General features: G+C 40.9%; 1 protein-coding gene and 1 long non-coding RNA gene across 14 annotated transcripts in view; one reads left to right on the forward strand and one right to left on the reverse strand.

The window, feature by feature from the left end:
* Positions 1-23,616, forward strand: part of NR6A1 (nuclear receptor subfamily 6 group A member 1) — a 254,728-nt gene that overhangs the window by 99,973 nt on the left and 131,139 nt on the right. For 11 of the 12 annotated variants that reach the window (XM_037492388.2, XM_054689674.1, XM_054689671.1 and 8 more), the window contains exon 2: positions 23,566-23,607. Coding sequence is in view for 4 of the 12 variants with exons in the window: in XM_054689670.1 (XP_054545645.1) it covers positions 23,566-23,607 (42 nt within the window). In the remaining 8 variants the exon portion in view is untranslated. Of the gene's footprint in view, positions 1-17,164; positions 17,620-23,565; positions 23,608-23,616 lie in introns of those variants that run through there. The other variant, XM_054689673.1, reaches the window with a different exon arrangement.
* The window catches only part of LOC119230856 (uncharacterized), a 57,295-nt gene continuing 55,508 nt past the window's right edge, over positions 21,830-23,616 (reverse strand). For both annotated transcript variants that reach the window (XR_008549736.1, XR_005121821.2), the window contains one exon: positions 21,830-22,291. This is a non-coding gene — a long non-coding RNA (uncharacterized LOC119230856). The remainder of the gene's footprint in view (positions 22,292-23,616) is intronic.

A 23,616-nucleotide genomic window follows, 5' to 3' on the forward strand; every position in this document is an offset into this window, starting at 1 on the left:
TGACTAGGTCTGTAAAGTGTCAAGAATAGTGTGTGTCTGCCTGGAGCAGACATTTTTGACTTCAGGGCATTTATAGGTGTGGAGCCTAGAACTTAATTTATAGATTAGCATCACAGAGACCAGCCTTTAAGAGTTGCGAGTAACTTTTTTCTTTCTCACATCTTGGTCTTAATAAGACAACCAGAAAGCAGATTTACAGAATCAGAGACAATCTTGGTAATTCTAAAAAGTGGTAAGGACAGAAAAGGATTTCGAGCTACTCAGGGAGGGTATACCATATATTTTGTAGGTGGTTTATTAACACTAACCACAGAGAATTAGTATTTTAATGAATGTTGAAAGGATAAATGAATCAGGAATCAGAAATCTGCCTTTTGCTTATCTTTTGATAAGCAAATATCTTTTGAATCTGAGTTCTTTGCTTGTAGTCAGAGAAAGTGTACAAAGTATAAGACAAGGGAATGTACTTTTTAGTTACTTCAGAAAATTGTGTCAGCGTCTAAGACCAGCAGTGTTGTTGAAGCTAAATCCAAATTTTGATGGCCCCTCTTGACACTAGAATGCATTTTCTGCTTGGAAATGTGGTTCTCCTTGTAACTGAAGTGACTAGATACACCAGATTAAGACAAGATGACCAATAAACGGACCGTTTGCTTCACTGCGCTGGGGAATGTAGTTTAGGAAAAGGTGGTCTTTGTCCCTTGTACCTTTTTTATTTCTGCCACACAAAAGCTGGCTGTATGAGAGAAGACAGTCAATTCAAGAAGCTTGGCATGTCCCTTTGAAAACAGAAATATAAGAGCCAGTATTCCAAAACTTGTAAAACATAGAAAATGATTCCTTGCAAAAATAGATGTGGTACTGTGGGTAAATAGATTATGACAAGCAATGTGGTTTGCATAGGAAAGGACTTGAAGAGAGGAAGCCAGACACATTATTTGAGGAGATCGATAAGAGTTTCAGGTAATAGTTGATGGGCCTGGGTCTTCTTGAATTCTGATTCTGTTATAAAGGCATGTTTCTATGGGCCCATCTATAAAAATAAGGAAGCCAAATTAGGTAATCCCTGAAGGGATTTTTCCAGCTTTAGGATGGAATGACTTGGTTAAAACAGGAAGTTGCAATTTAGGAAAAGCCTTGTTTGGAGCAGATAGCTCTATAACTCACAACCCCGATTCTCTGGGCTGATTTTGATTTTAGATACTGTTCAGTCTTTCCTCTAAGGACATTTACATTTACCAAACTCTGATTTTCCATGTTTTGATTTTAGAACACCTGATTGCTTTGAAGTCTGTAGGAACATATCATCACATGTAAATTCCTTCTCTTTATAGAAATATTTGCAGTTGAAGTTCTAATGTTGTGGTAATTTGTAATGTAAGAAATTATAGTTGAAATTAGAGTTTTTCTCAAGATTGTTCTTCCCATTTATGACCCTTTCATCACAGATTTTCTCTTTTGTAAGTACACTTTCATTCACTGAATCCAACTCATAGTCAATTTCAGTTTCCTGCATTCCTTGTAAAGAGACTTTTATCTGCAAAATTCATTCATCATTGAGAAGAGTCCTACTAAATGCCTTGCATTTGAGAACATGGACTCATTAAAGAAAATTGCAAACTCGTCTTAAATGCTGTTGGTCCGTAAAAAGGGACCCAGCAGGAAAGTTGGCAGTGCATGGGGGAGGGGTGAAGTGTGTGTTGGGGGGCGGGGTGTAGCAAAGGCGCTGCAGTTGAAATATTCATCAATCATTTTACTGGCACCAGGAAACCAATCAGCCTTTTAGAGGAGAGAACTTAATCAATCACCTAATGTGGGAAATTACAATTGCTTTCCTACAAAAAAATATTTCCTTACTTGCTGACAGATCAAATCTGAAAGATAGTTGGCTGACCTGACCGGAATTCAGAGCTAATTTATGGCAAGCAGTTACTGAAAGTACTATTGTGATGGAGAAATGCATTTAACGTTTGAAGATAAAGTGTCCTATCTATTGTAAGCCTCTTCAAAATATTTCAAAGTAAGTTTGCTTTTCATAAGATGTGCCTGTTACCAAAAAGCAATTAACTAGCATTTATAGGCATTACAAAGCTTATGAAATACTGTAAATTTGCTCTCCAAAGTTAGTTTCAGGAACATACATGGGGCTTCCAACTGGAGAATACCCAGTGTCTCCAATGCCTTGTTTGGAAAGCAACTTTAGAGCTTTGTCTCAGAGACATTTCCTGGGAACACAGTTGGAAGTTTTTGCATATAAATAAAAGGAGGGATTTAGCTGTAATCTTGTATTTAAATTTTTAAGTGGTGTGGTCTCTGAGCTTTGTGCTTTGATTGTCTGTGGCCTTTAGGTCCTTAGGTGTGAGTGCTTAGCAATCTAATGTTTTTAAAATTAGAAATTTATGGTTACAGAGGAAAATACAGAAAATGAAGGGAAAATTACGTATAATCTTTCCTCCAAGCAACTTTCATTAACGTCGTCTTATTTTTCCTTCTAGGCTTTCTTAAAATCCTAGTTTCTTGTTGTGTTTATGATCGGACAGCATATACCATTGTGTTTTATGATTTTTGTTTAATTTTGAGCTTTTTTCCCATGTTATGAACTTTGTTTATTCGACATTATTTTAAACATTTAGTACTTACGTGAAGCCCATTATTTTTTTATTGTGGGATGTTTAGGTAACTTTTAGTTTTCCTTACAGAAATACTGCACAGACCATCTTGTGCTCTATATTGTCTTATTTGGGGGAATAGATTTTTAAAAGTTTGTCTAAGTCAGTATAACTTCATCAATAACCCTTTTAATTTAAACTGAGATCTCTTTTATACTCTTTTAACATCATAAGGGCGATCAACAGTACTTACTTTTTTTAATCAATGACTGGTGTTTGAGTTAGTTAGCCTGTGGTAGGCTATTTGCTCTGTTCTGTTCTCTTTGTTTTAAGAGATAGTCATTTCCAACACCTTTTGTCCCCTGAATCTTTCAGATTTCTCCCACTAATCCTACTGGTTGTTTCTCCTTCTTACCTCCACCCCAGTTTCTTCACTGTAGTCAGAGCAGTGCTTAGGGACCCATCTGAGGCTGCCTTCCTACTACTCTTGTACATTGTGGGAAAATGGGTGGCAAAGACACTCTGGAGCCTTCTAAAAATCTTGGGAGGATAGGTTGGCATGCGTGCTTGTGTCTGTATCTTCTAATACAAAGATACCACCTTTAAGTCTGAAACTTACAACTGAACCTGGTTAGAAATAGCTACAGGAGAGAGATGTTAAGTTTGCTTTCTTTTACAAATCTGGGTAATCTTCCTGAGTTCCTCACTGACTGATTTTTATCTGGATTCTTGCCCAGGGTTTGTTGGTGAGAGGACCTAAATAAATCTTACGCTAATTTGAAAAACATTCACAATTTTAACAGGGCTGGTTTCGGGATGGAAATAGCCAGGTTATCAAAGTATTTCTTTCTGCAAATTTTGATTTAAAAGCATATTTGCTGAAATTAAAATTGAAGGGTCTTCTAGTAATTTTTAAAGTTTATGTCAGTTGAGAGTAAACAGGAATATTTAAAGATCATTTGCCCTTCTTTCTTGTGCTCACCACTGGTGGTCAAAGTGTTAGGGGGAAAGGGCTGCTCTGTAACAAAAGAACTCAAGTAATTTGCCAAGATACTGTTTTTATAATGCTTATTAATAAGAAAATTAATTAACCAGCTGCTCCTTCCTTCAGCTGTACCAATTGCAAATCTCTTCAAATCCTGGTTAGTAGTTAAAAACCTTGAGATGACCTTGAATCTAACTGAACTGCAAAAGCTGTCTTGAGTTAAATATATAGCTTTTGTTGATTCAAAAGAGGTTAGATAGAATCACATTCTATTTGCTAAAACATTAAAGTATAGCCTTGGGTGGTGTACATTGAAAATCAGAAATAATAGTGTTATGGGGCAACCCCGATATAAAACTGGTTGCCTGGCTGTGTGAGAAATGTGGAATGGACTAAAAGAAATGAAGTTGTCATCTCTTTGTTGAGCAGTATGTACTTGAAAGGTTTAAGGTAGGGTGGCATTTTTCAAAGTGTCAGTGTGAGATACCCAGATTTGCTAAAAAAGATCATGCCCCATCTTAACATCAGAGATTTCTTGAGCACAATGGGTAATCAAAACGAATGTTTAATGTTTTTTAAATTATAAACAATTTAATTGGTTTTTAAAATATTTTACAGGAGTGAGAACTTTGTTAGTATAAATTTCTGATTATATTTAGGGACGGTAAGATTACAGTTTTAAAAATGCTTTGATATATGGACTATATCATAAGATCTATAGAAGAGAATTTTTCTGGTACCAAAAAAGGGCAGAATGTATTTTCATTCGTTTAGAGAAAGAAATTGGAATTGTTGTTATAAGAAAAGTCAGTAGGTGAGAAAAGACATGATTCCTGCATCAAAAATGTGATAAATCCCTGAAGAGTACAGCAGCAGGGCAAATGAGTTGGGCACACGTTAGTGCCTTATATAGATCTTGCAGATTCTATTTTTGTTTAGCAGTGTTTTATTTTTTGCATGCATTTAATGAGACTGTCCTATACTTTGATCAAAATAATTCATCATAAATTTGAAATTGTGTGTGTCAGTGTGTGTGTGTGTGCGCGACAGAGCACATGTGTGTGTGAGCGATCGATCGATTGATTTGAGGAGAGGGACACACCAAGATAATGAAAGGAAAAAGTTGTAAATACAATAGGAATTGCTAGCCTGGGAGTCTCTAGAGATTTTAATAGGGGTTCTCAAGCAAGTTAAGTTTTGCAGAATTTGATCTGAAGTCATTTGAGTAGTAAGGTTGTAACAGGGTGGTCCCCAGGAAAGGGGGAAGTTCCAGGTTCCCTGCCCCACCCAAGGGAGGGTGGAGCTGAGCAGGAAGAAGAGAAGCTGAAGAAGAGACTGAGGAAGGAAGCAGGATGGAGCCAGGAGACCTGGAGGAGGCGCGTGGAGCCTAGAAACATGTGAAGAAACTGCGCTTGTCTTTTGGTGGTGGACTGGGTGACACAGATGTGGGTGAGACCCGTGGGGAGGTGACCATGGCAGCTTTTATCTTGATGTTGATTTTGCTCTTTCCTTCCGGGCTTGTCCGGTTGTTTGTGACCCTTTTCTGTGGGTCCCCACTGGAAGATGCTTTAGACTTTCTGTTATAGGACAGAAGGGCAGCCAAACCCGCAAACCTGCCTATTCTAAATGGGTTCTGCCATCCGCCGCATCAACACAAAACATGAGACTTTAATGGGAAGGAACTTTAATAAAACTAGGAAACAATACAGGTAAGCAAAGAGTCTAGTTTCTAAATGAGCACCCAAAGTTACCCATCCCTCGTGGGTAAAACTCCATCCATATGGGATGGCCCAGAACAAGCCCCAAAGCCTACTACAAGTCTAAAGCATCTTCCAGTGGGGACCCACAGAAAAGGGTCACAAACAACCGGACAAGCCCGGAAGGAAAAGAGCAAATCAACATCCAGATAAAGTCCATGGTCACCTCCCACGGGTCTCACCCACATCTGTGTCACCCAGTCCACCACCAAAAGACAAGCGCAGTTTCTTCACATGTTTCTAGGCTCCACGCGCCTCCTCCAGGTCTCCTGGCTCCATCCTGCTTCCTTCCTCAGTCTCTTCTTCAGCTTCTCTTCTTCCTGCTCAGCTCCACCCTCCTTGGTGGGGCAGGGAACCTGGAACTTCCCCCTTTCCTGGGGACCACCCTGTTACAAGGTCATCCAGGGGAAATAAAATAATGTGATCTCAAAACTTTAACTTCTGTTTGAAATTATTTCAATTTACTGTGGCAACAGTGCCACGCACCATCTAAATAGCAGATTTTTTTCCCCAGAAAGGGGTAAATAGTTGGGCCTCCCTGGTGGTGCAGGGGTTAAAGACACAGTACTATGGAGCTATTGAGCTCCATAGCAGCCACAGCAGAAGGAGTTCGATACCCCCAGCTGGCGGGCCAGGGAGCAACCCACATGGCGCAGCAGACCTCACCTGTCTCGCCTGCTGCTCCCCTCAACAGTGTATTTCAGTAGATTTGCCTGTTTTGCTCGCCACTCTCTCTGGTCTACACCCCAGTTCTTATATGCATAAATAAATAAATCTTTAAAAATATTAAAAAAGAAAGGGGTAAATAGTTATTGTTGTATGGTAGACAAGCGGCATCAGTGAGGGTGGCAATTAAAAATTTCAATGAGCAGTTAATATAATGCAGTGATTAGTAGGTGTGTTAGAGCATAAGCTTTAGAGTTAGACTTGCGTTTACATCCTGTTCTTCCTATTTCTATCAATGTGATTTTCTTTTGAGGATGGTGGTGGTGAAGGGATGTAGAATCAGCACACAAAGATTACTGGAGAATAAAAGGAGGTTTAATATATGAAATACTTAGAGCGTGGCTGTATTAACTTTAGGAAACCTGTTTAACATTTCTCAACTTCCTTACCTGTAAGTAGGGTGATGCTTAACTTACTTCATAGGTAAGCAAATCTCTTCACCAACATTCCAGTCATTGAAACTGGTTTCCCAGAGGTCCAGTTTACCCATTATCTATTTCAGCAAAAGCCAATTCACTGAGTCTAATTTGTAGAATTTGTTGTCATTTTCCTTCGCAATTGCTTCTCCATCATTCTTTTCCTTTTCCTTTCTTGTACCTCATCTCTTCCTCTCACCTGTAGCCCAGACCAATGCTGTATCTTTCCACCAGCAGAGATCCTGTTTCTGCCCTAGTTCTTTCCAGCTGCAGCAGCAGAGAGCTGACATAGAGACAAAAGGAACATTCCGCTGTTCCTGTCAGTTTTAATTTGGCAGAAGTCTTTAAAAGTGAATCGAGGGCCTCCCCGGTGGCACAGCGGTTGAGCGCTGGGTTGTGAAGCTGCCCGAGGCCTCTGCAGTGCCAGTTCGATCCCCTGCTGCTCCCCGGCCACCAGAGGAAGGTCCTGCATGGCGCACAGACCTCTCCTGCCGCCCGCTGCTCCCCTCAGCAGTGTACTTCGGTTCCTCTGCCTGCTCTGCTCCCGGCTCTGGCTCTGGCGAATTCTCTCACCCTCCCGCACTTCTGACTGTACCCAGTGCTTGTATAAATAAATAAATAAATCTTAAAAAAAAAAAAAAAAAAAGAATCACGCTGCCCCTTTAATATGAATTGTTATAAATTGTTGAAATAATGAAACATTTTTGGGAACTTTAAGGATTGCCTATTGGGAGATTTGGCCATTTGGAGAATTGACTTAGATATTTGGAGAAATTAGGCAATAAATATGTATAAGGTGCCTATTACTGTACAATGGTTGGGGTGTAGAAAGTACACTCAGTTGATGTCCCTACTGGGAACTGGGAATTGACTCCCCCTCACCCCACCCCAATGACTTTCTCACCTGTGGGCTGTAACTTGAACAATAACAAATGATGAAGGTTGGTTTAGAGACCATCTAAGGACTGCCTCCTGCCTCCCCCACCCCACCCCATAACAGCATTCTTGAATTTGCCCAAATGAAATGCCCTCTTTTAGCTTGGATTTCTGTTATTAAATGGTTTTTTTTTTTAAATGTTGGTCCCCCCCCCTTTTTTTAAAAGATTTATTTATTTATTTATTTAAGCACTGGGTACAGTCAGAAGCGCGGGAGGGTAAGAGAATTCACCAGAGCGGGGAGCAGAGCAGGCAGAAGGACCGAAGTACACTGCTGAGGGGAGCAGCGGGCAGCAGGAGGCGCGCCATGTGGGACCCTCCTCCGGTGGCCAGAGAGCAGCCTGGGATCGAACTGGCGCTGCAGAGGCTGCAGGCAGCTTCGCAACCCAGCGCTCAACCGCTGCGCCACCGGGAGGTCCTGTTATTAAATGGTTTTGCCTCTGGTGCCCTTCAGAACCTGCCTTCTCAGTGATTTAAGAGATGTACCACATTCCTTCAGCATTTCATTTCTAGTCACTTGTAACTAGAATTATGAACCTTAAATTAGACTGCAGCTTTACCAGGGTAAAAAACAAGGCCAGGTCCTTGGAGGTTTTGGTGGTGCATATCAGAACCTGAGCAAATATTCCTATCTCTAATACCAGGAAGTTTGACTTCCCTGCCGCCATCCAAAGCCTCTGTGGAGATTCCTGAAAGGGCTTTCTGGTAATATCCTTAAAATGGGAAGGGGACAAAATGGTTGCTGAATGCTCAGTATGTGTTAGGCACTGTTTGAAACTATTATGTAATCCTTTCCATAATGTTTTCTTTGATAGGTGGTGCTAGTCCCAAATTACAGAAGAGTTAACTAAGCCTTAGAGAATAATAACTTACCACTACTCCACTAAACCAATATTTTCTAAACTTTAGTCTTTTTTTTTAAGATTTATTTTTATGTATTTATGCATGTAAGAACTAGGGTATAGGCCGGAGGGTCAGAGGATGAGAGGATTCACCAGAGACAGAGTGGGGGAGCAGAGCAGGCAGATCTACTGAAATATACTACTGAGGGAGCAGCGGGCGAGACAAGAGAGGTCTGCTGCGCCATGTGGGTCACCTCCCCGGCTGGGGACCTAACTCGTGCTGCAATAGCAGCTGATAGCTTCATAGTGCTGACAATTAACAATTAATCCCCTGTGCCACTAGGGAGGCCTCTGGCCCTTATCTTTCTGTGAAAATTTTGTAGTTAATGGTTTGACTTTTCTTTTTTCTTTCTTTCAAGATTTTTTTTTTAAATTTATTTATACAAGAACCAGGGCACAGCCCAGATGCATAGGAGGGTGAGAGGATTCACCAGAGACAGAATGGGGAACAGAACAGGCAGACTAATGAAATACATTGCTGAGGGGAGCAGTGGGTGAGACAGGAAAGACCTGCCGTGCAATGTGGGTTTCAACCTGGCCGGCTGGGATCGAACCGCGCTGCAGAGACTGCAGACAGCCCCACAGTGCAGCCCCCAACTGCCTGAGCCACCAGGGAGGCCCCTTTTCTTTTTTCTTAAGCTGAAATTTGTTGTGTGCTCTCTGTGTGCTATTTATGTGCAGCAGTCCTATAAAGAAAACCACATTGTCATTTTACAGATGACAGAACTGAGCAAGTTATTTGACTTGGCCTACTAATGGTAAATGCAAACTATAGGATTCAAATCCAGGTCTCTCTGATTCTGGGCTTCATACTCTTGGAATCACAGGTTCTGATAGAGGGGGTTCCTGAGGACCATTTATCTGTACCATTACGAAGTCTAGTGTTTTGGGCCTCCCTGGTGGCGCACGGGGTTAAGTGTAGCACTATGAAGCAATCTGCAGCACAAGTTTGATCCCCAGCCGGCCAGAGAGAAACCCACATGGCGAAGCAGACCTTTCCTGTCTTGCCCGCTGCTCCCCTCAGCACTGTATTTCAGTTAGTCTGCCTGTTCTGCTCCCCACTCTGTCTCTGGTGGATTCTCTCACCCCCTGCATTTCTGGCCTGTACCCCAGCTCTTGTGTACATAAATAAATCAATCTTTAAAAAAGTCTAGTGTTATAGAAGACATAATATTATTTTTATTTTTAATTTTTAAAGATTGATTGATTTATACAAGAAAGTTCAGATGCGCCGGAGGGTGAGAGGATTCACTAGAACAGCGGGGAACAGAACAGGCAGACTGACTGAGATACACTGCTGAGGGGAGCAGCGGGCCGAGACAGGAGAGGTCTGCCATGCCATGTGGGACCGGCTAGAATGGAACCAGCGCTGCAGAGGCTGTGGACAGCTTCACAGCGCTGCGCTGAACCTGCCTGTGCCACCAGGGGAGGCCCAGAAGACATTACTTTAATGGTAGATGCAAAAATTAAAACCAGGGCCTCCCTGGTGGCACAGGGGTTAAAGTCTTAGCACTATGAAGTTATCAGCAGCCCCTGCAGCATGAGTTCGCTCCCCAGCCAGGGAGCTACCCACATGGTACAGCAGACCTCCTATCTCGCCTGCTGCTCTCCTCAGCAGCGTAGATCCGCCTGTTCTCCTCCCCACTCTGTCTCTGGTGAATCCTCTGTAACCCCCCTATACCCCATATTTGTATGCATAAATAAATCTTTAAAAATACTAAAAAAATTAAAACCAAACTTCAGAGCAATGTCTCTCCCACTTTTAGGCATGGGGCAGTTGTACTTCTTGAAAATTGCTTGTTAAAGCTTTTCTCCTCTTGGTCATGATGTTGTTTTTTTTTTTTTTTTTTAAAAGATGCCTTTGTTTTTAAGTAAGTGAGCAAAGTCCAAAGCTAATTTGTGGTGATGGAAACATAGATCCTTGCTAAGGAAAGCAGTGCTGGCCCTGGACATGTGACATAGAAGCAAATCTATGTGTACAATGGGAAGAAATTGTAATATATAATGCTTTTTAGGAAATAAAAAGTAGCATTAGGCTGCTTAAATACTATTTGGACAAGATAAAAAGTGACTAACCTGAAGGAAAACCATGAAGGCTGTGACATGTTCAGGGCTGAAAGTAACCAGTATGTCTACACAGTTTCAGTTTACAGGTCAGCTTGTCTTTGAGCCTGCTTTGTTGACCTTACAAGTATGCTCTTCTCATTTGACATCATTAGCCAATATTTGTTTCTCAAAATTATGGTCACTTTGACTTATTCAGGAATGTGAGGCATATTTAGAAAGAGGATTGCTAAAGTCAGATTAGAGGAGCTATGTGCCAAATTATGTTTTTTTACTCTGAAAGGTCTAGGTATTTTTTAAAAAGATTTATTTATTTATGCATACAAGAACAGGGGTACAGGCCAGAGGTGTGGGGCGGGGGGTGAGAGGATTTACTAGAGACAGAGCGGGGAACAGAATAGGCAGACTGCTGAGGGGAGCAGCGGGTGAGTCAGGAGAGGTCTTCTGCGCCATGTGGGTCATGTCCTTGGCCGGGGATGGAACTTGTGCTGCAGCTGCTGCAGATAGTTTCATAGGTTGCGTCTTAACCCTTTGTGCCACCGGGGAGGCCCAAGGTCTGGGTATTTTACTTAGTTTTCAGTTATACGGAAGTAAGAATGCTACTCTGTGTGCTAGTGCATAATAATGCTAGAACAGGAACTTCAAGTCTGAGCTGATAGAACTTACAACAGGTATCAAAAGCTATGAGAAAAGCATGTATTATACATGATGAGTGTGATTTTAGTGTGGTGCAGTAGACTAGTATCTGTAGCTATGCCCTAATCATTTATTTCCTCGGTCCTGTGATTCAAGACCTGAATGGTTGACATAGAGGTCAATTTTCACAAAAATGCTGTAACCTCATCAAGAAACCAACATTTTTTTTAATAGATTTATTTTTTATTTATGCATACAAGAGCTGCGGTGTAGGCCAGAGGTGCAAGGGGTAGGGGAATGGAGTGAGAGGATTCACCAGAGACAAGAGTGGGGAACAGAGCAGGCAGATCTACTGAAATGCACTGCTGAGGGGAGCAGCGGATGAGACAGGAGAGGTCTGCTGTGTCCTGTTGGATTAACTCCTTGGCCTGGGATTGCCTCAGTGACTGGCAATAATAGCTTAATAAGGTTGAGACTTTAACCCCTGTGCCACCAGGGAGGCCCCAAAGTGGTTGATTTTGGAGAGTTTAGTTAGATTATTTTCTTACAATATTTAAAATGTACACATTCATTTTATGAAAGCAATATATTTTTAACCAGAAAAGTAGAATGAAGGGGGAAAAAAATCAGCCATAATGTCCATGTCCATACTTTGAGATAATTATGGGAAAAAAGACCCCAAAGTGCTTTTCCCCACACAGGAGATAATGTTGAGTTCATTCTGAGAGTACAGTTATAAATGTAAACATTTATGTTTGCAAACTACTCCATTGAATAGTATATCAAAATTTTATTAATTATTTTCCCATGGTAGTATTTTTATGTGGCTACCTATTTTGCACCATTTATTTCTGACTTTTTTTTTTTTTAAAGGTTTATTCTGTTATACAAGCACTGGGGTACAGGCCAGAGGTGCGGGAGGGTGAGAGGATTCACCAGAGACAGAGCAGGAAGCAGAACAGGCAGAAGGACCGAAATACACTGCTGAGGGTAGCAGCGGGCGAGATAGGAGAGGTCTACCACGCCACGTGGGACTCTCCCTGGCCGGCCGGGAATTGAACCAGAGCTGCGGAGGCTGTGGACAACTTCACAGCACTGCGCTCAACCTGCTATGCTACCCGGGAGGCCCTGACTCTTTTTCTTAGGTTAAATTTCCAGCGCTGATTCATAAGGGGCAAGCATATTTAGGGTCTGTCATGCAGCTGCAGCTATGTTCCATTTCATATGGGGTTTTCTTTTTTTTTTTTTTTTTAATATTTATTTATGTATACAAGAGCTGGGGTGTGAGTCAGGTGCAGGGGGGGTGGCAGGGTGGAGGAGGGGGGTGGTGGTAAGAGGATTCCCCAGAGACAGAGTGGAGAGCAGACCAGGCAGATCTACTGAAATACACTGCTGAGGAGAGCAGCGGGCAAGACAGGAGAGGTCTGCTGCGACATGTGGGTCACCTCCTTGGCCAGCCGGGAATTGAACTCATGCTGCAGTGACTGGAGATAGCTTGATAGCGCTGTCTTTAACCCCTATGCCACCAGGGAGGCCCCCATATGGGGGTTTTCAAAGAGAATAAGGAAAAGGTACTTTCTGCTTATGGGGGCATCTCTTTGGTTGCATCTACTCCTCACTAATATATTTGCCTAACAGTTGATGTCTACTGTCCCATCAGACCATCTGTGGTCACTTTCTGAAATGACTTAAGAAATTCTTTGACCATGTTCCAACAAACTCTTTGATCTGTAAGAGTTTTCCTGAGGTAGCCTTTGAAATGGCAACAACAACAAAAATCTTTATTCTCCCTGATCCTTCTGGGAGAAACTTACAATTACTCAAAAGAAGCTAGTTCTTCCCAATTATTAATTCATTTAAAGTTTTATATGTTAGTTTGGCTTGGTTTGTAAAGTTACTCTTAACTGCTTCTGACATGGACATGTTGGATTACCCAGAAGGTTTTAAATATACTCATTTAAGTATGCTTTTGCCTTCTTGGATTTGTGAGGCCTGCTGTTGTAGGAGTGTCAGAGTTTGTTCTTTGAAATAACACCAAATCCCTATATTTCTGGCTGTTGGAAAGCACATACCATGCAAAGGTGGGGTATTATTAGTCAGATGGCTCTGAATAGACCTTCTCTTGTTTTGACTTTTGTGGCTCTTCCCCCTGTAACCCTATAAGACAACAATATGTGAAATAACTCGGAGGGAGAAAGGTAAGTTCTGGATGGTGTCTCTAATACATGGAACATACAGTAACTGAAGTAAGATTCAAATAAAGACAAGTTTAAAAACTTAACCCTTGAGCAGACCTTTCCTGTCTCGCCCGCTGCTTCCCTCAGTAGTGTATTTGAGTCAGTCTGCCTGTTCTGTTCCCCACTCTGTCTCTGGTGAATCCTCTCACCCTCTCGTGCATCTGGCCTGTACCCCGGTTCTTGTATAAATAAATAAATAAATTAAAAAAAAATTTATTTCTTTCTCCCACATTAGTGTTTTTTTTTTTTTTTTTTTAAAAGATTTATTTATTTATACAAGCACTGGGTACAGTCAGAAGTGCAGGAGGGTGAGAGAATTCACCAGAGCGGGGAGCAGAGCAGGCAGAAGGACCAAAGTACACTGCTGAGGGGAGCAGCGGGTGGTAGGAGAGGTCTGCGCGCCATGCGGGACTCTCCCGGTGGCCAAGGAGCAGCCGGGGATTGAACCGGCGCTGCAGAGGCTGCGAGCAGCTTCGCAACCCAACACTCAACCGCTGCGCCACCGGGGAGGCCCAATAAATAAATCTTAAAAAATAAAAAAAGATGGTGATACTAGTAGCTACTTTAGTAATTATCAGAATTCACTTGAAACAATCCAACGCCTGGCATAGAGTCGTCAATAAATGACAACTGACAGATTATTTTATGTTTTCTTGTATGTGTGCATTTTGAAATTTCTTTAACCTCCAGGCTGAAAGAATTATCAAGAGTCCCTTTTGTTACTCCAGAGAACCAGAAAATAGAAATGAAAAATGTCAGAGGTTCATCACTACATGTAGTTTTCTGAGAAATGTTTACACTGTATTTTCATAGAAATACTAATGACCTCTGATTCATCAAATTGCTTTCCTAAACTTTTTTTTAAAAGATTTTATTTATGCATACAAGAACTGGGGTGCAGGCCAGAGATGCGGGGGAGGGGTAGTGAGAGGAGTCACCAGAGACAAGAGCGGGGAGTAGAACAGGTGGATCTAATGAAATACACTGCTGAGGAGAGCAGTAGGCGAGACAGGAGAGGTCTGCTGCTCCAAGTGGGTGAGCTCCTGGGCTGGGGATCGAACTCAGGCTGCAGTAGATTGATAGTGAGAGACTTAACCCCTGCCCCACCAGGAAGGCCCCCTAAACTGTTTTCATCTGATTTTGTAGCCACAGCCTTGAAGCTGTATGCTATTTTTATTTTTTAAAAATGTTTCAAAATTGAGGGCCTCCCCGGTGGCGCAGAGGTTGAGCGCTGGGTCCTCTGCAGCGATGGTTCGATCCCTGGCTGCCGGCGAGAATCCCACATGGTGCTGCAGACCTCTCCTGCCGCGCCCACTGCTCCCCTCAGCAGTGTCCTCCGTCTGGCTGCCTGTTCTGCTCCCCGCTCTGGCTCTGGTGAATTCTCTCACCCTCCCGCTTTTCTGACTGTACCCAGTGCTTGTATAAATAAATAAATAAATAAATCTTTAAAAAAAAAAAAGTTTCATAGTTGAAATGTCATAATCTTGGATTCACTATTTTGCCTTCAGTTTGGTTTCAAGGCTGTACTTAATAATTCTAGAAGCCTCAAAAACTGTACAAAAGGTGATGTAGGTTCATCAGAAGGAAGTTAATTAATATTTCCATAGAAATATAGACACTTCTTATAAGTGGCATTTAAGCTGAGCAAATATGTGGTTATAATAGGTAATATAATTGAGAATCCTTGGCTTCCCCTCCCTCTTCTTTTTTTCCCCACATTAAGAAAATGACATTAGACAAAGGGCACTGTTTTTGTTGCATTTTTTAAAATACGACCTTGACATTTGTAGGCGGAGAAAGTGGAATATGACTTGATGCTCTGCCAGCCAGCTTTTGATATATGTACTTGTGGTGCTCTGTCTCTGCATTCAGAAGCATTTTCTATTATTCCTCAAGTTTTGTCAGGTTGCCTCTGAGAAACAAAAGCTAATGGCCCAAATGACACACTATCCACTGGTCAGAAAGGAAAGAGCAGATTTGAATTTAATGCTCAGCTAATTAAAAGAAAAGTATTTTTGTATCTGCTTGGGTCTCTGGGACTAGCTTGCATTGCTGTAAACCTGACTGCAAGGCAGGCTGTGGGTTGGCTAACTAATGTTTGTGGCAAAAAAACCCCCATGCTTTCTTACCCAGTACCCAAGTACCCAGGTATCCATTGTAACAAGAGTTCAGAAAATAGGGGAGAGCGCAGAAAAAGGGAAGAATTCCTAGAATTTAAGGGGCTATGGATGGTTTGCCTTGTGTATGTTGGCTACCACCACAAAGCTCTTTTTTTATTTTTTTTCCTTGTGCTTTTAAAGATTTATATTTGTTTATGCATATAAGAACTGGGGTGTAGGCCAGAGGTGTGGAGGGTGAGAGGACTTGCTAGAGACAGAGTGGGGAGCAGAACAGGCAGATTTCCTGAAATACACACTGAGGGGAGCTGCAGGCGAGACAGGAGAGGTCTGCTGGGCCATGTAGGTTAGCTCTCTGGTGGGGGATCGAACTTGAGCTGCAGTGGCTGCTGATAGCTTGATAGTGCTGAGATTAATCCCTTGGGCCACCAGGGAAGTTCTCCTTGTGCTTTTAGTTCCTAGTTGAAAATTTAGAGCCACCATATAGAAGTAGTCAGAGTTGGGATGGCTTTGACACACTTCCATGGTTATGTAGATATTTCCTATCTTCAGTGACTCTTGCGTGTGGAACAAAAGCCAAAACTGCCTATATATAGATAGATGGCCGTCAGAACCCTTTACGATATGGCCCTGGTTAGGGTGATAAATCAAGTCACATTACAAAATGGATATTCTTTTCCCCCTCTCTGTTCATGCCTTTGACATGTGGCTTCCTCTGAACATGTTTCTCACAATGGTTTGCCTGATGAATGCTTATCCCTTCTACATGCTCCTAGACTAGTGGGTGCTGCTTCTGTTCTCTCACTAATATTGATCACAGTTACCAACCATTTTCCACTGACCTAAGTGTATTCACTTTGAATTCTCACAGTGATCTGTGGATGAGGAAATGAACTCTGAGAAGTGAAGTAGCTTCCTCAGTGAACACAATTAGTGATGGTGCAAGGGTTTAAACCTAGTCTGATATCAGAATTTATGCTCTTACTACTCTGTACTACTTCCCACTTGTATCTTGACCATTTGTCCGTATATGTGTGTCCATCATTCACTCCCTACAGCTTTTTTTAAAAAAAGAATTTATGCATACAAGAACTGGGGTACAGGTCAGAGGTGCAGGGGGTGAGATGATTCACCAGAGACACAGCGGGGAACAGAACAGACAGATTGACTGAAATACACTGCTGAGGGAGCAGCGGGCAAGATAGGAGAGATCTGCTGTGCCATGTGGGTAGCTCCTAGACGGGGATCAAACTCGTGCTGCTGGACAGCTTCATAGGTTGTGTCCTAACCCCTTGCACCAACAGGGAGGCCCCTACTTCTTATTTTTTGGTCAGGATTATTTTGCCTATTCAGGATCTTTTGTGGTTCCATATAAATTTCAATAGTCAGTTTCTTTGAAGAATGCCATTGGATTGCACTGAATCTGTATATTGCGTTGGGTAAGATGACCATCTTCACAACGTTAATTTTTCCTGTCCATGAACAGGAAATAGCTTTCCATTTCTTTGTGTCATTGTTGTCTTTTTTTTTTTTAATTTTAACATCTTACAGTTTTCATTGTACAGATCTTTGGTAAGTTTATTTCTACATATTTTAATTCTTTTGAGGCAATTGTAAATAGGATTTTTTTTTTTTAATCTTTCGCTTCTATTTTGTTGTTTGAATATAGGAACACAACCAGTTTTTGTATAGTGATCTTACAGCTTGCTACTTCACTGTACTGATTTGTTGTTTCTGACAGTTGTCTTTTAGTGATATTTTTAGGTTTTTTTTTTTTTGTGTGTGTTACTATGTTGTCTACAAATAGTGGTAATTTTACTTCTTATCCAGTCTGGTTTCCTTTTGTATATTTCTCTTGCCTAATTGCTCTTGTTAGGGATTCCAATGCTATAAATAGTAGTGGTGAAAATGGACATTCTTAGCTTATTCCTGACCTTAGAGGAAAATTTTTCAGTTTTCCGCATTGAGTATGATGTATCTGTGGTTTTGGCCTATATGACCTTTATTATGGTGAGGTGTGTTTTTAAAAGTTTCTATCATAAATGAATGTTGAGTCATCAGATGCATTCTCTTCAACTATTGATATGATCATATGATTTTTCTTTTTCTTTTTGCTGATGTAGTGAATTACATTGATTGATTTGTGAATGTTGAACCACTGTATCCTTGGAATAAATCCCACTTGGTCATGATATATGATATGTTTGCTGTATTGTTGAATTCAGTTTGCTAAGGTAGGTATTAGTTCATCTTTGAAGGTTTGGTAGATATGGTCCTGGGCTTTTTTTTTTTTTGACTTTTGATTACTGTTTCAGTTTCCTCGCTTGTAATTGGTCTGTTTAAATTCTCTAGTTCTTCCTGACTCAGATTTGGAAGGTTGTATGCTTTTAAGAATTTGTTCATTCCTGTGTATACAATTTATTGGCATAAAGATGTGCATAGTAATCTCTTACGAGCTTCTTATTTCTGAGGTGTCTGAAACAATCGTTAAAATGAAAACACACCATACTGGATGGGAGAAAATATTTATATATCAAACATCCAACAAGAGGCTAATAACCAAGGTTTCCAAAGAACTCATACAATGTAACCAAAAAAAAAAAAAAAGGCAAAAACAAACAACCCAATCAAAAAATGGATGGAAAAGCTAAATAGGTACTTCTCCAAAGACATACAGATGGACAGTAGGCACATGAAATAATGCTCATCATCACTTATTAGGGAAATGCAAATCAAAACCACAATGAGATAATTTCCTTAGACCTGTGAGGACACATATCAACAAGATCAGAAACAACTAGTGTTTGGGAGGATGTGGAGAGAAAGGAACCCTCATACACTGCTGGTGGGAATGTAGACTAGGCCAGTCCCTATGCAAGACAGTATGGAAGTTTCTCAAAATATTTTTACTCTGTCATGTTATCCAGGAGTTGATTGCCTACATATCCATTAAAGAATGCAAATAAAACATAATTTGAAAGGATATGTACACCCCTTTGTTCTTTGCAACACTGTTTACAGTAGCCATGTTTTGGAAACAACCTAAGTGCCCAGTGACACATAAATGGATTATGAGATGAAATTTTGCCATTTTTGACAATGTGGGTGGAACTGGAGGGGATATTAAGTGAACTGAGTCAGAAGGAGAAAGACAAATACTGGATGTTTTCATTCTATATAGGGAATATAGAGACCAAAACAAAGGAGCAGACAAAACTGGAAAATAAATCCTAGAAATCTGAGGGGAACAATGGGGGGTTTGCATCAAAGTGGGTGGAGGGCCCTGTGGACTACATGGGTACATTATAGTTGCTGCTTTGGTGGTGGGTGAGGTGTGGTAATGTTATCTGAAGAGGTGTGCACCTGTACCTCTGAATCTCATACAGTGTTATGAAGCAACATTACCCCAATAAAAATATAACAGCAGAAAAATACAGAGAAACATTTAACTAGTTTTTGTAAAAGATACATTATAAATTTCTATTAGCTAGTGTTTCAGCCTTGAATTTTTTTCTTTTTGGTATAGAACTGGGGTGTAGGCCAGGAGTGCAGGGGGTGAGAGGACCCACTAGAGACAGAGTGGGGAGCAGAACAGGTGGATCTACCAAAATACACTGCTGAGGGCAGCAGCAGGCAAGACAGGAGAGGTCTGCTGTACCATGTGGGTTAGACCCTGGCCCCGAAGCAAACTCATGCTATAGTGATGATAGTACTGAGACTTAATCCATAGGCCACCAGGGAGGCACAGGCTTGAATTTGTTTAATGACAGTACCCATAAACTTCTATTTGTTCATATTTGGGGAAAAAAACGGATACTCAAAGTTTATTTAAAATCTTTTTTTGGGGCCTCCCTGGTGGCCCAAGGGGTTAAGCACTGCTCTATGAAGCAGTCGACAGCCTCTGCAGCGTGAGTTCCATCTTGGCCTGCCAGGGAGCAACCCACATGGCGCAGCAGACCTCTCCTGACTCGCCTGCTGCTCCCCTCAGTAGTGTATTTCAGTCAGTCTGCCTGTTCTGTTCCCCACTCTGTCTCTGGTGAATCCTCTCACCCCCCGCATCTCTGGCCTGTACCCGAGCTCTTGTATGCATAAACAAAGAAATAAATCTTTAAAAAAAAAATGTTTTTGTATAGTCAAAATAGTAAATAAAGGAAAATAGTATCTTTTAAAGCTGTCACTGTAAGCAATCACAGCTGAGGAATCATCGACCTTTTTTTTTTGCTAAATGTTGTCACTTGGGTCTTCTTTGTAATAAAGAAAATTCCTAGACTTGGAACTGTTTATCAATGGCTGTAAAGTAAATGACTTATGTATATTCACTTAATCTCACAAAATTTGACCAAGATGGTTATTTTTATTTTTTTAGGATTTATTTACTAATGCATACAAGAGCTGGGGTACAGGCCAGAGGTGTGGGGGGTGAGAGGATTCACCAGAGACAGAGTGGGGAACAGAACAGGCAGATTGACTGAAGTACACTGCCGAGGGGCACAGCGGGCAAGACAGGAGAGGTCTGCTGCCCCATGTGGGCAGCTCCCTGGCCGGCTGGGGATCAAATTTGTGCTGCAGAGGCTATGGACATCTTCATAGGTTGTGTCTTAACCCCTTGAGCCAGCAGGGAGGCCCCAAGGTGGTTACTTTTAATCCTCGTTTCTTGAAATAGAGACAGGGTAGTTAATTAAAAATGGTGGCAAATCTAGGATTTGAATCCAAATCTGTCTCAGATTCATGCCTTTTTCATTTTGTATCTGTTTTCTAAGTTAAATCTTTACTGAATTTGAGATTGGTTATAATGATGCTGACTTGGTGATATATTATCTATGCTTCTCTTCTGTCCCTTTTTAAGGCTATTTAAATCACTAGTCATAGAGTGGCGATCTCTCAGAATATTTCGTAGCTCTTTAATGAGTTGCATTCTGGGAGAGAGTTTTTTTGGTGGTATGTTTGTGATTTATGTGGTTTAGGAATCCACTTTTACTAAACAACTCTGATAATCATTTTTTGCCTTTGTGTTGATCTAACTAGGTATAGATTGGGATTACTCTAGCAGTGATTTGGATTCTTCTTGCTGGAATTATTTTGCTAACTAGATATGGTTGCTGATAATTTGGGTGATATTCTTTGAGAATGGTAGCCAGATCTAACTCTTCTATTGACTTGTCAGGATCATGTGCTTTATAGGTGGGATTAACATTGTTATCCATATCTTTTCAGACCTCCTGCCCTATATGATCTGTAAAACCAGAGACAGCATTATTAGTCAGTGGCCTTAGGACTAGATGGAGGGATTATAGGCATAGTTACAGAATTCCATAATCAGGGCTTTCTGAAACTGTTGGAAGAATGTTTTAGGGCAAATTTAAGAGTCCTTCTGTCTTCCTTACCTCAGGGGATAGCTTGTATCTGGAATCACCACCTAAGCAATTTACGGGGGGGGGGGGGGGAATTAAGAATTGTAGAAGATGACTAAAGTGACATTAGGGTTAGGGATCCAACCCAGGTTTTTGAGGATGATGTCACATGGGTCAGTAGTTACTCTCCTAGAATCTGTTTTTGCTGCTGTGGACATTGTTTTGGATGGCCCCTAGGGGTTTAGTTAGAAGTAGCGCCCATATGTTGAACTCTGACTATGTTACATATTTTGTAAAGCCTTTACATGCATGATCTCATTTAATCCTTTCAATAAACTATAGCACCCTGTTTATAGCAGGGTTAAAGTCAATCCTATCTGAGTCATATGGTCTGAGATTGTAGAAGTGGTAAGTCTTCAAAGAAATATACGATGTCATTAACAGAAGAAGATGTAGTTACGAGACTGATAAAATAGATGTCCTGTTTAACTCTTTGTTTTTTTAAGTCACCCTCTCTTTGTGCTTGATTTTAGGTACTCTTGAGTTCAAAATGTTTTCAGAAATTTCAATAGACATGTGTTCTTTCTTGAGACTTCCAGTGCAGTGCTTTCAGTTAAGGTTCAGAATCTGAGATCTAGACTAGGCAGTGATTTACTTAAAGTTATATAACTGAAAGTGCTTTGAATCTCCCTTTTTGTGTTCTTGGCCTGTTTTTGAATCCACTTACATTAAATTAATGTTTATCCTCAATTTCACTTCTGGCAGTGTTGAACCCCCATGTAATGATGAGTTGTTTCATTATTACCTGGCCTTTTCCCACAGCTTTTCGGATTCCTGTAGCTTTTTTTTTTTTTTTTTAAAGCTTTATTTATTTATACAAGCACTGGGTACAGTCAGAAGCGCAGGAGGGTGAGAGAATTCACCAGAGCCAGAGCGGGGAGCAGAGCAGGCAGAAGGACCGAAGTACACTGCTGAGGGGAGCAGCGGGCTTCGGGAGAGGTCTGCGGCCATGCGGGACCCTCCTCCGGTGGCCGGGAGCAGCCGGGGATTGAACCGGCGCTGCAGAGGCTGCGGGCAGCCTTGCAACCCAGCGCTTAAGGGGAGGCCCTCCTGTAGCCTTTATGTAGAAAGTCTGGAAAGTTGCTCTGAGGTGGGCCTTCCTAGGCATTTCAGCCACTTTCAACAGCTTACAAATTCTGGTGCTCCAAATCCAATTTCCTTTTTCAGACTTCCTGCATGTTTTCTAGGCTAGACTTACATTTTCTGAGTCTGTAACTTCCTGTAGACTATGATCATTGAGGCAGGATTATGCTTTTATTTAGTTCATCCTGAATTTGAGCATCTTCCACAATGTGTTGACAGCTGTTCTGACCATAAAAGCAGATCTGCAGATGGATAGGCCATGTTTCTTACCTTGAAGAGCTTATTGTCTAGTGGAGGAGGCCCATATTTAAATTGTTCCTTTGTTCTTCAGTGAATGCTCTCCTTTTCTATGCTTCACACTTCACACTGGTGGTGATATTTAAACTGGATCTTGAGGGATAAATACTTCTCACTAAGTGGAGGAGGAGGAGGAGGAAACAAAGAAGGCAAGAAAGGATGTGGTATGTTTGGTGAATGGTGTGTCCAAAACAGCCTAGGAATATTAGAGGACCTTTGTAAAAGTTGTGGACCTTTTTAAGAGTCTCCCTGCTATTTGAACATCTTTTTCGACACGTGACTCTCAGTTGGCTCTCATCTGGCTTCCCAGTGCTGATCACATAAAATACTCTCACAACCCTCTAGTACTAGTTTTGCTCCATTTTGAAAAAGTTTACCGTTAAGATACTACAATTGATGTTTACTGAAGAACTGCTTTGCGCTAGACTTGTGGGAGATAATGCAGCTATAGCTGTGAATAGGTCAGGTTCCATTCTTTTTGGACAAGTTTAATAGTTGGACATAGTAATTCCTTGTTGATTAGTGCACTAAGTTTTGTAGATACTTATAATAGGACTTGAACCTTGTGTGTATGACAAGGGTAAGGGAGGCAAGAAAAAGCTTTTCTGACAAAATATTTAAAATGAGGAGGAAAAAAAACCTGAAGATAATAGGCACTTGTTGCAGGAAAAAAAAATCTCAGTCATTATGTATAAAACACCTACTGTGTGTTAACCTTTCAATGTGCTTGATTTTCCCCTCCAGTGTGATAGTTCCACACCAATAAGAGAGATGTGGCTCTTAGTTTTGGAACTTGAAATGTGCTTTGAGAGGTGTTTATTCCAACCTGAATAGCATACTCATTAATGAAATAATTGCTTCTCGTTAGTGTGTGTTGATAAATTCTCCAGCATTTGTGAAAATTTTAAGTAAACTTACCCTGTTTGATATTTGTTGTAAGTTCACATGTTGTATATTTTGCTTTCTTTTGGGAAATAATGTTAAGTACAACATTACAGGTAGTTAAGGGGAATTGTAATTTTATATGAATTTATATTCCAGTTGTCATTGGCTACAAGTAAATACTTGTGCAGTTTATTGAGCGCCAAATGTTCTACTGTGTTTCAAAGATTGTGCTAAATAAGCATTTTATATCAATATCTCACGTAATTTTCATTACAACTTTGATAAATGCTATAATTACCCATTTTTATATTAAGATGGTGAAATGAAAGAGGAGAAGATACATTTATATACATATAAATGTTTCAGAGCTAGGGATTCAAATCCAAATTTTACTTCTGAGTCTGGACTTTTCCCCCCTCAATTATGTAATACTTGCTTTTTCATATTTGGAATGCTCTTGAAGTAATTCACGAATCTTAATATCTTCTGTTGTTTTTTCTTTAGGTTTTTGTCAGGACGAATTGGCAGAGCTCGACCCAGGCGCTAGTAAGTTCT

The sequence above is a fragment of the Talpa occidentalis genome, unplaced genomic scaffold (genome assembly GCF_014898055.3).
Source record: "Talpa occidentalis isolate TD23 unplaced genomic scaffold, MPIMG_talOcc4v2.1 talOcc4.7, whole genome shotgun sequence".
NCBI lineage: Eukaryota > Metazoa > Chordata > Mammalia > Eulipotyphla > Talpidae > Talpa > Talpa occidentalis.